Source organism: Martes martes (genome assembly GCF_963455335.1).
Source record: "Martes martes genome assembly, chromosome: 10".
Classification (NCBI taxonomy): domain Eukaryota; kingdom Metazoa; phylum Chordata; class Mammalia; order Carnivora; family Mustelidae; genus Martes; species Martes martes.
In genome coordinates, this window is record NC_137898.1 from 43903826 (window position 1) to 43921230 (window position 17405).

The window sequence follows — 17405 nt, forward strand, 5'->3', positions numbered from 1 at the left end:
GCAGGCAGAGACAGAGAGGAGGAAGCAGGCTCCCCACTGAGCAGTGAGCCTGATGCAGCGCTCGATCCCAGGACCCTGGGATCATGACCTGAGCGGAAAGCAGAGGCTTTAACCCACTGAGCCACCCAGGTGCCCCTCTAACTCAATTTAAAGAAAATAGCCAACCAAATAAGATATGGGCAAAAGACTTGAAAGGACACTTCTCAAAGGAAGACATACAAATGGCCAAAAAAACATATGAAAAAAGTACTCATTTTCATTAGGGACAATTACCAGTTAAAATTGCAAATTAAAATTACAAATTAAAATAATGAGACACAACAAGCAACGAGTACCTTTCATGAGTACCTATACATGAGCATTCAAATTTGTCAAAGCTTAGCAAACTGTATGCTTAGCAACTACACATTTCACTGTTTATAAATTATGCCTCACTTTAAAGAAATTTAAAAGGGAAAAAAAGCAGTGAAGCATCACAAGTTGACTAGAAACTGTATAATTAATGGGAGCCACCATTTTGTTGGGGGAACTCCTAAAATGTCAGCTTCTATAGATTTTTTTTTTCTCTTGGCCCAGCCCAATTTCAAGGGAAGAATCCTTTTAATCTCTAACCTAGAAGGCAGAAGCTTCAATGCCACTATTGAGGGATCCAAGCTGTGGAAGAGGGCTGGGGTCCCACTAGGTTTTCATTTGGTCTCCCTGTTTTCACTCTGCATCTTATCCTTCCTGGTGCTCCTGAGATCAAAATCTCTGATGTGGTTGGTTTCTGCAGAAACTTTTACCATCTTTCTCCTGCTGGGTGGGGTTAGGGCAGTTATATGACCCCAGGGCCTGGGGGAGGAGGCCTGAGGGCTTGACAGCTCCTTACACAGACTTGATGGGATATCCTCCTGTCTCCCTCCCACCACCCCACCTTCTGAGATGCCTGGAGCCTCGTGTCCCTGAAGCTGTCAACACAACAAGTAGGTTGTTTCTCCTTGGCCTCCTCCTCTGCAAGCAGCAGCTGTCAACAGCGGCTCTGCAAGGTCAGTTTCCACACATCCACCCTTGCTTGTTCTTCAAAAACTATTGACCCATCTTGTGCCATTGTCATTCCCACGCCTGGCCTCTTTGTCCCTGGGGACTCACAGGGTTTTTTTGTTTTGTTTTGTTTTTACTCCATTACCAGCATTTTATTGTGGGAAGAAGCAGGAAAAAAACCCCAAGTGTTTAATCCACTGTTTTCCCTGAAGCCACTTAACCTTCCTAAGCCCTGTTTTTTCAAGCGTGAAACCAGGGGTAATGACGCCTTCTTCAAGGTCATTATGAGAATTTCGTTACAGACCTGGGCACACTGCCTAGCACTTAGTAGATACACAATAAATATTGGTTTCTTGTCCCTCCTCTACCCATAATTGCATCAGCCACCAACAGTGGGCTGACTCACACCTTCCACCTGGAGCCCAGGCCTTGTCTCCTGCCACCTCCTGAGGGGTCTTCCCTGCTGTCCACCATTCACTGGTCCCTCCTGGCCCTATGCAGTCCTGCTTCAGTCCCTGAGCACCTGCTGTATGCCCACCCCAGAGAAAAGCTTTGGCTTCTGTCTTCAAGGGGCTCATAGTCAGTGGAGCAGCCTCTCCTGACCTGTTAAGGGATCCTCTCACTTCGGGGTCCCTTCAGGGGTCATCTGCGAATGCATGGCATCCAAATGAGGAAGACAATGCTTGTCTGCTCACAGGTAGTGTTTACTCTGTGCTGTTTTACAAATGAGGAAACTGAGACTCAAGGAAGTTATTAACTCACGTAGTAAGTGAGTAAGTGAATCAAGATTCAAGCCTGACTCCAGAGTCTGGGCTTACAACCCCTGTACAATACTGCTTAGTGACCCCAGGGCCCTCGGCTCAGCTGCCAGCCCCTCCGGGCAGGAGTCATGGACCCTCATTGTACACATGAGGCCACGTTCAGGTAGGTCACAGGGACAACCGAGCCCAGGTCTCCCAGTTCCATCTGGCCTCTGTGGCCTTGCTGCCAGGGTTGGTAATGAGCAACCCTCAGTTCCTGACCCCACGGGCTGTGGCTCTCCCTGTCCTCAGAGAGGCAGGCTTATACATGCAAGGCCAGTACCTCAAGAGGCCTTCAATGACAGACATTCCTCACAAGCTCCTCTGGGGCCCATGTGGCAGCCAGTATTGTCTGCACCCTGCCAGCTGGGCCTAGGATGCTGCGGCTGCCCTTGCCTGGGAAGGGGAAACTCCTCACCCGCATGATGACCTCTGTTTAGGGAACAAGACCCCTGGCCTCATGGAGCTGGCGTGCTCTGGCCAAAGGGCAGGATCTTGGGTAAGCAGAGCCGGGTTCGAGTCCCGGCTCCTGGGCCGCCCACTTCCCTCCACCCTGCCCCTGGCCTCGGTTTCCTCGTCTGCAAGATGAGAGTAATGATCCTTCCTTTCTCCCAGAGAGGCTCTAAGGTGGAAGGAGGTGATAAGAACAAGTTGTTTAATGAACAGTAGCGCTCTCGTTGACTATTCCCTCCCCTTCCCACCCTGACCCCCCCTCACTTCCCTTGACTGCCAGGCCTGGGCCAGAACTCCCAGCTGACCACCAATCTCTGGCCTGGCTGAAGGACACAGCCTGGGGCCGCCAAGTCACGGGATCAGGCACCCAGCTTCTTTTCAGCCCAGACCTGAAGCAAGACTAGAGTCGGGAACGAGGCCTAGCAAATCAGGAAGCCAGGCCCCGGCAGCCCCCTCAGCGTACGGCGCACCCATGAGGCTCGGCCACAACTCTAGCTCACGTGGTGTCTCAGGCACCTGGGAGGGAGACTTTCCACTGGGTGGGCCTTGCTTTTTTGGAGTATTACAGGACCCCAGCCCTCCACCCGGGGGCCCCCATTGACCTCTGTGGGGAAAGGGGCTGAGAAGTGAAGCTGGTGTCTCTCCCATGGGCTTCACCCCTCTGGGCCTCTGCAGCAGGCTGCACACCCCATTCAGTGCTTTCACTTCTGTCGCTCGTGTGTTCCCCATGACAGCCTGGTGAGGTGGCAGGCATTATTATTATTACTTCCATTTTAAAGATGAAAAACTGAGCCTCAGAGAGGTTAGGCCTTTTGCTTGTCCCAGGTCATACAATGGGAAGAAGCAGAGTCAGGGAGAATCCACTCGGGGTTGGACCCCGCACCACCGCTCTTTCTCAGATCCTGTGCCGGCCATTCCGTGATCACTGGCCAGCCCCCGGCTGGTGCCTCCCGGCACGGCTGTGTCAGGGATTCCCTGCCCCTCCCTCTGCCTCGTGGCCCCTGGCTCTGCCCGCCTTCAGAAGAGGGGGACCCTGCAGCCTGTGTACGTACCCTGGGGGGCAGGCACAGCCTGAGAGGCAGGGGCCCAGGGCTGGCACGCTCAGGTTCAGCAGCTGCTGCTCACACGTCCTCTCTCTGCTCAGCTCGGGGTCGGTGTGCAGGTCGCTGCAGTTCACGAAGACCTGGCCCACCGGGCAGGTGGTGGCTGCAGGAGAAGAGGATGACTGTTGGCAGGAGCTTGGATGCCCAGCAGGATGTTTGGAACACCTGGTCCCAGGGGTGGGCTCCTGGGTGGCAGGGGTGGCCGGGGAGACTGGGGGACCCAACAACTGGAGGATGAGGGAGAGAGGGGCTGTGATGCTTTTAGGGGCATTCCTTGGGTTCCCTTGGGCTGCGGGTGTCACACAAGACAGTCACCCCCTCTACCAGCACCAAGAGTGCCACGTCCTCTCCACTGGGGACTGTTCCGGACACTCCACATGCACATTCTTACTGAAGCCTGCAACAGCTCTGTGAGGTATCACCATCCCCCATTTCCCACCTCATGGAAAGAAGTCACTTCCGCTTTCCAAGGCATGATAAGGTGAGAGGACGTGCCCCCAAAGAGACCAAGAGAAGAGCCAGATGAGGAGAGCGATGCAATGTGAAGGGATGGCCAGAGGACTTTCAACAACAGAGAGATCAATTCCCCATTACCTATGATTCTATGCCATAAACTCCCTCTCTCTTCCTAAGCCTTCGGTCAAGTCAGCTGTGCACACCTGCACCTTGTGCGACTGATTTTTTTTAGGGAAATCAATAAAGGGGAGGTGGGTTCCATGCCCAGCTTAGGAAGGAGCAGAGAGAAAAGAGCCACAGGAGATGAGACAGAAGTCCCAAAGGGAAACAGTCTGACCAAAAAGAAAATCTCAGAATTTTAGGTTATAAACAAAAGAGGAAGCGAAGACTCAGGGAGGTGAAGTGAGTTACCCAGGGCTGCACAGCTTGCAAACACTGGGCTTGCAAACACAGTGCAAACACTGGGTTTGAACTCAGGGCGGCCAGACTCTGGAGGTCCTGATCCAAGCCGTGTGCCGTAGGATTACTCTCTGGCCCTTCTGTGCCAATCCCTGTCCTCAGTGGCCCTCCCCACCTCCCCACTCCCGGCCCCTACTATTCCACCTCCGCGTCCCTCACAGGCCATGCCTCCCTATTGCCTGGAACGGCCTCAAAGATCCAGGCTGTCCTCCCCATCTCTGTGACCTCCAGGTCTAGCACATGACTCGGCAGACAGTCAGCCTTAGTGGAACGACCAGCAGCTCAGACCGAGGAAACCCGGGACCCAGTGGAGGTCACCTCTGCTGGCTGCCCCTGGGGGAGACAGTCTCAGCCTCTCCTTCTCGGGAAGCAGGAGGGATGGCTACTAGGGTGGGACTGAGCCTGGGCCAGAATTTCTGGACTCCACCCTCCAAACTGGAGCCTTTCCCAAGAAGTGGAGGAATATAGGAGGCTCAGTGTGGGGCAGGACATGGCTGGGTTTTCCCCTCCCGGTCTGTCCCCAAGCTCCCCACTCTCCTCGCCATAACCCCACTAGCATGGAGGAGCCCCCAGAAGCATCCCTCATCTTCCACCTTACCTGGCACTCTGCTATCACAACTCATGACTCCATCTTTGCAGTGGCTGTGGAGAAGGGGGAGAGGGGGTGCCCTGGGATTAGCCGACTCAGACAGACATCCCCACTCTGTCCCTGGCCCCCTGTGCAGAGGCGAAAGGTGAGCACTGCTTTGTGGAAAGATCTGCTGGGCTCTATTGTCTTCGGTCAGTCAGCAACTTCCGTTTAAAACAAGGACACTAACCCTGCTATCTAGGGAGCTCACCAGTGGCCCAGAGACGGGATGTCGCTGTCCCCAGGGGGATAGTCCATTCCTTGAAAGTGGCAGGAGCATTGGTTCCTGTAAAACCCAAGACCAGAGAGAAATGAGCTGACTCAGGGGCTGGGGCAGCGACTGTGGAGGACAGGGGCCCCATCCCTCAGCAGCCAGCAGCATAAGGACAGAGAGAAGTAATGGCGTCAGCCATGACAGGTGACACATCTCCGGGGAGTGGGGAAGCCAGACTGGCACCAAGGACAGAGGTCAGGGCCATCCACCTTCACAGTCTGAACACCACGCTAGGCCCTCCAAATACGTCATCTCATCTGTTCCTCACAGGGTCCCTGATGCTGTCTTTCAGCTCCTCTTTGAAGGTCCACTGAGGGCAAAGACCATTTCCTCCTCCCACACCACCCACAGCCCCTGCCAGTCCTGGCCATGCAGGTCTTGGAGCAGAGCAGGTGAGGACTAGAAGGGATGTCTGCACTCCTCTGACCCCTGTGTTTCTCAGTTACCTTCTTCCTCTCCAACTCCCCCCCCCCATAGAAACCTCAGAGGCCCCCTTGTTGCTAATACTCAACTGCAGGGCGTGGGGATCTCAAAGGAGGACCCTATAGCTTGAAAAGGCCCTGAGGGATTCCAGTACACCCCCTACAGAAGCCTCTCTCCAGCCCCCATCCCTCAGTGAATGTGATACCATTTTAGGGGAGAAACAGATCAAGAGGGGACCAAGGGCTTTGCCAGTCCACCCTGGGATCCTATGAGGTCACCACCTCCCACCTCTGCCTCCAGCCACACTGAGAACAGCCAGCCTCGGGGCTGTCCCTGTCCCCTTGGCCTGGAGCACTCTCCCCCCATCTTTGCTCGCATGTCACCTCGGCAGAAGGGCTTTCCTTCCGTGCTCACCTCATGTGACATAACAGTAACCCCTCCCTGCATGTTTATAGCTTGTTACCACCAGACTCCTTAAGTGTCGGTTTATTTATTAATCTGTCTTGACACAAGAGTGTGAGCTCCATGAGGGCAGGATTCTGTTTTATTTGTTGCTGAATTTCCAGGGCCTAGAATTGTCTAGAACATACTAGGTGATCAATAAATATTTGTGGAAGGAAAGGGGAGATGAAGGGAGAGAGGCTGCCTCTGTGAGGCTGTTATTCTGTCTCATGGGGAAGCTAGGCTGGAGTTCTAGGCCTAAGGAGCTAGAGCTGAGGAAAAAGGCCTGAGAAGGGAAGAAAGTCACCCACCCAGCCACCCATCAAGCTCTATCCTGTGACTTTGAGATGAAGTAGGGATGAGAGCTGCAGCCTCTCTGCACCTCCCCAGCCCCAGATGCCCTAGAGACCCTCAGCCCTCCCCCAGCCCTCCTCCCAGACAGAGGCCAAGTTAGCCAGCTCACCTAGGGACACAGAGGTCAGCCTGGGTATCCAGATAGGTGTCTGGTGGGCAGGTACAGCCTTCTACACACTCGTCCCCACTGAGGTCGCTGTTGCCTCCAGCCCCACAGGCCACAGGGCCGGCCAGGTCCTGGCAGGTTTGCCCACACGGGGCCACACAGGGGCTGTACTCCTTGGTGGCCCCACAGGACAGTGCTGTAGTGGGAAATGAAACTGCGTGCTTTGTCTCCCTCAGCCCCACAACTGCGTGGGGGTGGGGTCATCATCCTAATGAGGAGAACTGAGAACCAGAGAAGACATTTGTTCAAGGTCACACAGCAGATCAAGGTCAGCCTTGGGATTTGAATCCGGGTCTGACTGCCGAGTCCCACTTCCTCCTGCTACACTACAATGGCAGAGTAGCAGGAGTGAGACCCCCTTCCCAAGCCCAGTCTGGACCCTGCCATTGGTGTTTCTTTTTCTCTGCAGGGCATTCCTCTCAGGCAGTGATACTGGGGGAGGGTAGAGTTCACCCCTCACCCCCGCACCGGCCCCATCAGTCACACACCAGCACACGCACACAGTAGAGCACACGCACACACACAGGTGGGTATTACACACACCGCCCTCCTTCTCACTTTCACGTCTCTAGCACACATGGGCTGTGAAGGTCAATTGTGCTCCAGTTAGCAGCCTCTTGGGGCCCTCTGTCCTAAGACTGCAGGCTTCCCTCTCCTCATCTGGCCAGCAGCCCTCTCCCTCAGGGTCTCCTGCACCCCACAGAGTCAGACTGTCAAGCTCAGCTCTTCTCACCCAGGCTACACATCAATGTCTCCATTTAAAAATGTTGATGCCTGGCCCCATGGCGAGATATGTTGTTCTCATTGATACTGAATGTGGCGCAGATATATGCATTTATTTTAAAAGCTCCTGGGCACCTGGGTGGCTCAGTGGGTTAAGCTTCCGCCTTTGGCTCAGGTCATGATCTCAGGGCCCTGGGATCGAGTCCCGCATCGGGCTCTCTGCTTAGCGGAGAGCCTGCTTCCCCTCTCTCTCTGCCTGCCTCTCTGCCTACTTGTGATCTCTCTCTCTCTGTGTCAAATAAATAAGTAAGATCTTTAAAATAAAACAAAAGCTCCTATGGTGAGTCTAATGTGCAGTCAGGGTCACAAACAACTGGTTCTGTCCAGTCACCTGGAGAAACTGACTCAGAGAGGGGCAGGGCCTTGTCAGGGACACACAGCAAATACCTGCAGGACTGGCATAGAACACAGGTCTTCTGAGTTCCAGGACAGTTTTTTCATTTCTTCAACATTTGCTAAGAGCTTACTGTGAGTGGGGCCCTGAGTTAGGGCTGGGGGTCCAGAGACAACTGGAACCTGGGGAAGAGTGTGGCCCAGGTGTGGGGGGGTGAATAGGGTCTAGCTCGTCCCCACTGAGCCCTGTGTGCACTGAGGGTGATGGGAGCCAGTGATCTTGAGAAGGTTCACTGGGGCTGCAGGGAGGCCTACTGGGAAGCTCTTACTGGGGTGGTGACAAGTGAGTGCATTTCATCTCCAATCCACAGACCTGATAGGACCTGGAGACGGGCTGGAGGGGAGGGTCACAGAGAAGCGGTCAAGTGTCACACGTCCTGAGTGTCAGGCCTGGCTGGCCAACGGGACGGAGAGCACAGAGGAAGGGTGAGGCGGGGGTGTTAGGTGGCAGGAGGACAGGGAGATACTCAGGTCTGGAGCTGGGCTCCTCCAGGCGCCCTCACAGGGGTGCAGCTGCATGGGGCACTCACCGCAGGCTGGCAGGTGGGCCCGGAAGTCAATGGGGAGCCCATGGCGCCAGCACAGGTGGGCGTAGTGGGCCAGCGTGGCACACAGGCAGGGCTGCCCACAGCGGCAGGCATCCTGGCGACACTGCTCGAAGTAGGGCACGGGGCTCAGGTACGCGGAGCAGGGCGCGAACAGCTCCCCGGTGAGCACACTGCAGGACTGCACAGCATAGGAGGCTGGACACAGGAGGGACAGGGGCAGGGAGCAGGGATCTGGTTGGCCTGGTGCGCAGGCCCAGCCTCTTCCTACCCCGTCCCCATCACAGTGCAGGGGGCTGTTGGCGTGAGAAGGTGGGTGCAAGTGTGTGTGTATAGGAGGGACACAAGCAGGTGCCAGAGCACATGGCTGACTGGGAATATGTGGCTATGGTTTGCTAGGTCTCAGTGTGACTACATGGCTGGCCATGGGCATGGGTGTAAATGGCTAAAAGAGAGTGAGTGTGTGTGTGTGTGTGTGTAGTGTATTCTTGCAATACAGTTCACCATGCGTGGGTCGTGAATCCACATGCTGGAAAGACACATGGGCATGAACAAAACAGACAAAAATCCTGCCCTCGGGGAGCTTACACTGTTGTCCAAGGAGACCGCAAACGACAGGAAAGTGGAAGGGGAAGACCTCAGAGAGAGGGAAGGAGGAAGGAGGACAGGCATTGGAGGTGGGGTGGGAGGGCCAACCGCAATTTTAAACCAGGTGGTCCGGAAGGCCTCCATGGCAAGATGAAGTCGGAACAAAAATCTGAAAGAGGTGAGGGGGTAAGGCCTGTGTTCAGTGAGGGAAGAGCATTCCAGGTGGAGGGAATGGCAAGTCTAAAGGCCGGGAGCGGAGAGCACACCTCGCGGTGCAGGAAGAACAGCAAGGAGGCCTGCGTGGCTGCCCCGGAGTGGGGGGTGCTGGCGGTGGGCAGATAGTGTAAGGCCTGGGGGGGCCACTGTGAGGGCTTAGACTTTTGCCTTAAGACGGGGGAGCCAGTACAAATGTGTGTCTACACGGCAAGGACAGAGCCCGAGGCTTCTGTCCGCCTGACCCTTCCCAGAAGGGAATTACGGTCCCCTCTCGGCAGCTCCACCTTCTCTCATCACGCCTGCCCAACCTGCCCAGCCTCCCAGGCCCAGAGTTCCTACCTCATCCCTCTCAAACCAGTCCCACTGCACCCTGCTCCTCCCTCCCTCTCCCCCTGCCTCACCTGCTTGCAAGTGTACATCACAGGGGTCCAGCGGGGAGCCAGAGATCAGTGGGGAGCAGGCAGACAGCGTCTTCCAAGAGTTGCCAAAGAGTTGTGGGGTGCTCTCAGGCACTCCCACTGGGGACCTGCAGTCATGGTGTGGCCACACTCACACCCTTGCCCAGGTGCACTCAGACCCATGTATGTACAGCATACACCCAGAGCACAAATACATGCCCGACAGGCCAACCGCCAAGGGAGTCTACACAGTCCCATACAAACACATACAATTATGGATGTACACACGTACATGCCCACACCCACACACATATTTAACAGCTCTAAAGGGACCCAGAACTGGCTTGGGGCCCCATACTATACCATCTTCACCACCCACCCCCAGCTCTTCATGTCAGAGAGAAACAGGGACACCGTGTAAACCAAACTTCACCAGAATAAGATTTCCTCTTCCCTTCTCCATGAGCAGTTCCCAAAATTTCCTTTGCCCTCCCTTTCCCTCTAAATAGGAAATAGTCATACAAGGGGCAATAAAGGAAGAAAGGGGGAAAAGCATGTTTCCCAGATATCACCAGTCTCCAAGGGTCAACAAACACGAGAAGACGGTAGGTTGGAGAGATCATAATATGCGGGGTTGGGACAGGTTCTGCCTGGCACTCACCACGCCCACGTTACTGCTCTTGAGCCATGAGAGCACTCGTTATCCACAGCAACTTTTCTGCCCAGAGTTCACATTTAGGAGGGTGGCAAGCAGCCCACACACTAAACCGGGGTCTGTGTCCACCGCCCTGGCCTGCTGCTCTAACATCAGCCCCACCGGACAAGGCAGAGTAGAACGCTACCTTTTTGAATGTGCATGTTTTTAAAAGCTCTCAGTTTCTTCTGATTCTTATTTTTCTGAAAGAATCTGAATTCTCATTTCTGGCTGAAGGAAGCCTCTCATTTACTTCTATATCACCTAATGCATGTAACTTGAAAAACTGGCCAGAACCTCTCACTTTGACGATCAACCCTTTGCTCTCCTCTCACTTTGACAATCAACCCTTTACTCTCCTTTCTGGAAAGTCTGACTCTTGTCCCCTCCCAAGTTCCTAAACTGCATGCATGCCCGGACAGTCTTCCTCTTAGTTCTCTGTCAGTCCCTGGGAAACAGTCTTCCCCTGAAGGTGAGAGGCTCACAGGGTGTGACCAGACAGGAAAGATATGGGTTTTAGACTGGCATGGTGGGATAGAAAACAGGAGTCTGGGCATCATTGCCTTACACTCATCTAAAGGTGTTCGCGACAATTAAAACAAGGAAAACCATGAACTAAATGAAACCCAGCCTAAAGTCTACCAATTTTAAGACCTCATTATAAAGTAGTATTTCTCAAGGTATGGTCCATAGATCTCTTACACTAGAATCGTCATGGTAACTTACTAAAAACAGGATTCTTGGGCCCCAACACAAATCAGATACATGAGAAGTAGAACCCAGGAGTCAGCATTTTAACAAGCTCCCCAGATGAGTCTTCTGCACAGAGAAGACGATGAGCCATGGCCTTAAAGAAATATGCTTCAATTTAAAGGCAGAGGAAGAAATAATCAGTGGTGCATATGCAGCACAGCGAGGGACCAAGGGAGTTTGCGACAGGCGTTTTCAAGAGGAGATTCCAGGTACTCAGCCTTTAGGGACCCACCCCCAACTTCTGCTTCCGGGGCAGGGGCACGTACAGGAAGTCGTCCTGCGTGTTGCCGTTGAAGGTGCCACAGAGGCCCACGGTATCCTCCGCCCATCGCTGGTCCACCTGCAGGTAGAGCCGCAGTCCTTGGCGGTCGTAGAGAAGCCGCACGCCCACGTTGGTCCTCACCCGCAGGAACATGGAGGACAGCCTCCGGATCTCAAAGGCCTCTGGGCATAGAACCACAATAGGGGTGTGGGAAGTTCTGCCGACGTGCACCCCACCCACGGCCACCACCTGCATGGCCCTCGCCTATACCCAGCCAGCCCAGCCTTCACACCAGGTGAAGCCCTGCCAAGGGGTTGGCTTGGGAAGCCTTCAGGAAATCCTTTTCAGGGATGAAGTCAGGACCCGGGGATAACACCATGGCAGCACTGGTTAAGAACTTTTTTTTTTTTTGGGGGGGGGGGGAGCATCAAGTGCCAATTAAAGTTTTGCCTCCTTAAAGAGCTGAAAATATTTCCTTCTGTAGCAAAAGACCATTCTGTAACTACCCATTTTTTCAATGGCCACCAGGAAGTTCATTATATGATTTTAGATTTATTTGTAAAAATTTAAAATTTTTAGATTCAGTTGTACTGAATTTTTCACTTTTTGTGGCTTGCATTTCTTTGGTCTCTTTACATTCCCTGTGTCCCCACTCCTCTCAGTCTTGAACCCTTATTCTTTTTTTTTTTTTTCCTTCATCATTTTCTCTGGTGCTATCTCATTTCTTAAGAGTTTTGTCATTTTTGTTAGATGTGCTTCCTACAAGATACCACAGATCCCTTGTGGAATCAGACAGGATAATAAGTTATTAAAGAAGAAATAGGGGCACCTGGGTGGCTCAGTCGGTTAAGCGTCTGCCTTCAGCTCAGGTCATGTCTTGGCATCCTGGGATCAAGCCCTGGATTGGGCTCCCTGCTCAGTGGGGAGTCTGCTTCTCCTTCTCCCTCTGTCCCTGCCTCTCCTTCTGTCCCTCCCGCCTCCTAACATGTGTGTGCTCACTTGCTCTCTCATTCTCTCAAATAAAATCTTTAAAAAAAATAGAATGGGGATGGAAAAGAGCTCCCTTCCTATCCTCACATTAGGAGAAGCATCATGCTACTGTAAAGCCCATTGTCATGTTGGGATGGGGATAAAGACCATCTTGCAAGTCCAGAGTCCACATTCCTGGGACCTAGGTGCCCCTCTGGCTTGATTCACCCAGTATTAGAGAATGTGAGCTCTTGCCCATGTGACAGTGCCTTTAGCCAGAGGCAGTGCCTGGAAGAAGAGGCCTGGGCAGGCAGCTCCCAGCTAGTTCTCATTCATCAAAGCCGTACCATCTGTGTAGGGTGGGGTGACCTTGTACTGGTCAAACAGAAGGACATCCCCCGCTTGGGTCAAGGTCACCTGCCTCCGAGGGTCCTGATGCAAAATCACTGATACTGACTGGACACAGACTCCATCCTGGTTCTGGAGAAAGAGGAAGACAAATGAGGCAGAGTTAGTCTGTCTGTCCTGCTGGTCCCAAGAAAGCCCCCAGGAGCAGGGATTCTAGTGTACTTTGAGGTCAGGGGCAGGCTGAGACAGAGCCCTAAAGGAGATTAGGAGTCCTCTAACCACATGCCTCATCTGGGAATGGGAAGGCAGAGGCTCAGATTGGAGAAGGTTAGTGGCAGAGCTGGGATAAGGCAAATAAAAATACAGTCAACTCCTAGACTGCCTATGACACAGAGCAGAGATAGACCTAGATGGCCCAGAGACTAGCCTCAGAAACACTCAAGGACAATATAGGACTTTAATTTCATCCTTTTATAGGCATTTATATCCTTCTTTCCTTGTGTCACACCCTACAGAGTATCAAGCTCCACTTATAGGCAGGCCAGGAAATGAGCTAATACTAGCTGGGCCTCAGGTTCTCATCTCTGAAATGGGTAGTAAACATCAGGCCCATTCATACTTCCCTTCCACAAGAAAACATCCAACAACCATTCTGTGGTGAACATGTCAGATATATTCACAGAGAGTACATATTTGTGTGGGACATAGACATTAAACAAGTAATTACAAAGTTGGATTTTAAATTATTATTGGGATCAGTGCTGCAAATAGGTGTAGGGTGCTAAGAAAGCATATAGTGAAGGAACAAGACTGAGTCTGCAGAGGCAGGAAAGGCCATCCTAGGGAAAGATAAGGATAATGCAAAAATCATAAAGCTTTTAATAATCCTGTATTTATTATAATAACAGCTAACTTTAATATAGAGGTACTATGTTCAGGTACTATTCTAATCTTTTTACACATAGTCACTCACTTAATTCTCATAGCAACCCTATTTAGTATTACTAACAACCCTATTGTGCAGATCAGAAGACTGAGGCACAGGAAACCGTGACAGGTGATCTGAGATCTGAAGGATCCACAGAAGGTATCTGGGCAAAGAAAAAAGGCAAGGAGGGGAACATCCAGGAATAGTGACCAGTCCATACAAAATTCCCTGACACAGTTGGGTATTTAATGTATCCAAGCACATAAAGGAAGAGCAGGAGGCCAGAGCCCATTGAGCAAAGTGGTTTAAGATAAGGTTCAAGAGGTAGGCAGAGGCCAGCTTAGGCAGAACTTTGTAAAATTTTTGGACTTTATCCTAAGTCCAAAGATAGCCAGAGAAAGTATAACCCGAAAGTGATATAATCAAATGAGGTGAAATGAGGAAAGGATTAGAGCTTGAAACTTTTCAGAAAAACATCATACAACAAGCTACGACCTTCCAAACTCCTTCTCAAGGAGACATAAAATCCCTGAAACAGCTCAAAAACACTAAAACATGATCTAAAAGATGATCTAAAACATCATCTTTGTCAAACCCACTCATCCTTTGGTCCTCTCTGGACATCTCATTGGTGCAGGAAGAAAGCCTGCATCCTTCAGTCAAAGTCTTGGGTTCAAGTCTTGATGTCACTGAAAGCTGAGACCTTAAAGACTTCATTTAACTTCTCTACACATTAGTATAATTAAAAAAAAAATCATGTAGTATGTCAGAGGGTCCCAGGATGGAGTGCAGACTGTGACAAAAGAATTGAACTGTATTGCAAATATATAAAACAACCTACTGAAAGGAAGAGCAAGGAAGGCATTGATCTAAGTAACTTTGGAAATAAGTGGAGTTTGTTAGACTAACGGCAAAAGGAACTGTGCATAAGCACTGTACTCTAGTTGATAAAGTTCTTTCCCATTGTTAATAATTGTTAATAATCCCATGAATTAATAATTCCGGTACTTCTATACATGTATACTGGAATTGAACAATTAGATACATGGATGGTGTGTGGTGGAAACCAGATTTCTCATTGTTGGGGTGGGTATTTACGATAAGCAAGGGAAGAGGCTAGAATGACCCATGTGGTAATGGACTAGAGTTGGAACACCAATATGAACTCCTGTTTAGCACATGTAGATATAGAGAGCTATTGGTAGATTACCTGTAAGTATGTGTATATACTGGTTATACAAGGATATTCATAAGTTATACATGTTATTTCCTTTTCCTGTCAGCTGAAAGGACATTACTTCTAAAAGAAATGATACCCAGTAGCCACTGAGCACACCCAGCACCCCAGATCTTGGTTTCTAATACCATTCTCCAATAAAAAGAGCCCAGAGCATCTGATAACATTTTTTTCAGAAATGGCTGATTCTAGGAAAGGAACAGAAAATATGCAAGATGAGCCTGGTGCATCTTATAGGACCATACAGTAAGGCAGAACACACACACACACACACACATGGGGCTATGTCAAAGGGAACCAAGAGCCAATTGAAAGACCGCCCAATGGTCAAGTCAGAAAAATTTGAATCGTAAAATAAATTAGGAAGTATTAGATTCTACCCAAAGTATAAAATAAATAGCCCTGGGTCCATGCTGACATAAATAAATGACTGAAAGAAAATATGTGAAGGAAAAATGACAAATGTCCTGTGCAGAAAAATTCTAAATAATGTGTGTAGATTCTATGCCTTCAAAAGCAGAGGGAATATAACTTCCCACTCTTCAGGTGTGGGCTGAACACAGTGACTTCCTCCCAAAGAGAACAGTATGGGAAGGGGGGGAAAGAGGAGTAAATTTACAGTGGAGAACACGACAAACACTACCTCAGCCAGATGACCAAGGTCAACCTCAACAGTGATAAACAATGTTAGTATATGCATCCTTGAGAAGATGTGATGAAAATAGCAATTTACCTCTTATCTTCCTCCCCAAATCCATAACACCTCTCTAACCTTGAGAAAAACATTGCAAAAGTTCCAGTAGAGGGGCATTCTACAAGATATCTGACCAGAACTCCTCAACCTTCAAGATCATCATAGAGTCTTAGAAACTGTAACAGCAAGTGGGCACCTACGTGGCTCCATTGGTTAAGCATCTGACTCTTGATTTCAGCTCAGGTCATGATGTCAGGGTGGGGAGATCAAGCCCCACATGGGGCTCCACGCTGGCATGGAGCCTGCTTAAGATTTTTTCTCTCTCTCTCCCTCTGCCCCTGCCCCTGGCTCATGCATGTGCCCTCTCTCTCCCTCCCTCTCTCTCAAAAACAAAACAAAAACAAAAAAAACAAAAACACACCCACACACATAAAAAGGAAAGAGAGAAGAAACTATAACAACAACGAAGAGCTTAGGAGACACGATGACTAAATGTAATGTGGTAGATTGAAACAGAGAAAAATGGTATTGGGTTGAAAATATAAATATGGAAATATGAGTGAAGTGCAGACTTTAGTTAATGTCTAAACAAACATTGGTTCATTATTTGCGGTGAATGTACCATACTAATGTATGATGTTAATCATAGGAGAAATTAGATGTGGGGTATATAGGAACTCTAGGTACTACCTTTGCCTTTTTTCCATAAAATCTAAAGCTACTCTGAAAAATAAGATCTACTTGAAAAAAATACTTGAAAGGCTGTGACAGGCTGTGACAGGCTTTCTGGGCTTCCGGCTCTGCTCCCCCTCCTGCTGGCTGGGGGTTATCAGAAATAGCCCCAGGCCTCTGAGGGCCTGTCTTACCATATTTTAACTGGGAAGAATAATAATGATGACTACATGGGGGTATTTTGAGCCTTAAACTAGATGTCCTATGCAAAAGTGATTTGTCAAAGTTCAAAGTACTGTGCAAATACTTTATCAGCACCATCCTCTCTGTTAACATCCTCACTCTACCACCTCGTGTCCACCCAGGACTGAAGTCATGGCTTCATCTTTGACTCCTCCTGCTTCTCTCCCACACACCCTGCACCTTACCAGCCAGTCAGCCAATTGCCAAGTCCTTCTGCATCTGCCTTAATGTATTCTAGAACATTCCAACCTTGTTGCTTTCTTTCATATGACCTGATCCTCCTGGATTGCCCTTCTTCCCCATCCTCAAATAGACTTATCTTATTTCCATTTATCTTTCTAGGCCCACTTTTTAGGTTATGCAGCTCAAATGCCACCCCTGCCATGAGGCTTTCCTTGATCCTTTCTTCTAACCCGTAGGAATATTTCTTTCTCCACAGAACTCTCCTCTAACAGCACTTGTATGTCTTGTATGTCATAGTGAAGCACCTCACCTGAGGACATGACTGACTCCCGCATGGGGCTATGAGCTCCTGGTGGCTAGGACCAGGGTCTGACTCATCTGTGTAAACCCTCACTGTGCTCCACACAGACCTGGCAGAGGGCTGGCCTTCTACTGGTTCATCAGCATAGATGAAGTCACAAGGAGGAGACCTGGCTCATGGTAAAAGGAAAGTGCTATCAAGAGACACTGTTCAGCAATGAAGCAGGTTACCTCAGGCCAAGGCCAGCTGGCCACCATCCAAAACATGGTAGAAAGAGGGCTGGTAAGGGACCTCCAAGGTCCCATAGCTCCAGGCATTCTAAGACTCTAGAACTTTGTAAATGGGTAGGAGTCCCACTGGGCCATGTTTGTCTGCTTTGCCTTTTCTTTTGCAACTCTCAGGATGAGAGTAACCTGGCTTTTGAGGACAAGTATTCTTCTGATTCAGAGAGCAGCCAAGGGCAGATCCAGACCATTCTGTGGTGGTGGTGGGGGGGTGTCACTCAAGTCTCAAAAGGAAGAAAGCACAGCCCTCTCCCTTGTCCACAGCCCAGCCTAGATCCCCAGGGCCAGGGAGGGGCACCTCTGAGTGATGTCTGCTCACCCACCTGACATCACTGGG

The 17405-nt window shown here is 50.6% G+C and overlaps 1 protein-coding gene across 1 annotated transcript in view; it reads right to left on the reverse strand.

Moving 5' to 3' along the window:
* Nucleotides 1-17405, reverse strand: part of OTOG (otogelin) — a gene marked incomplete at both ends in the record, with an annotated part of 76567 nt that overhangs the window by 44714 nt on the left and 14448 nt on the right. The window contains 8 exons of the mRNA XM_080816287.1: nucleotides 3326-3479; nucleotides 4890-4933; nucleotides 5131-5205; nucleotides 6521-6713; nucleotides 8284-8496; nucleotides 9504-9628; nucleotides 11214-11391; nucleotides 12526-12658. Coding sequence (XP_080672413.1) covers nucleotides 3326-3479; nucleotides 4890-4933; nucleotides 5131-5205; nucleotides 6521-6713; nucleotides 8284-8496; nucleotides 9504-9628; nucleotides 11214-11391; nucleotides 12526-12658 — 1115 coding nt within the window. The remainder of the gene's footprint in view (nucleotides 1-3325; nucleotides 3480-4889; nucleotides 4934-5130; nucleotides 5206-6520; nucleotides 6714-8283; nucleotides 8497-9503; nucleotides 9629-11213; nucleotides 11392-12525; nucleotides 12659-17405) is intronic.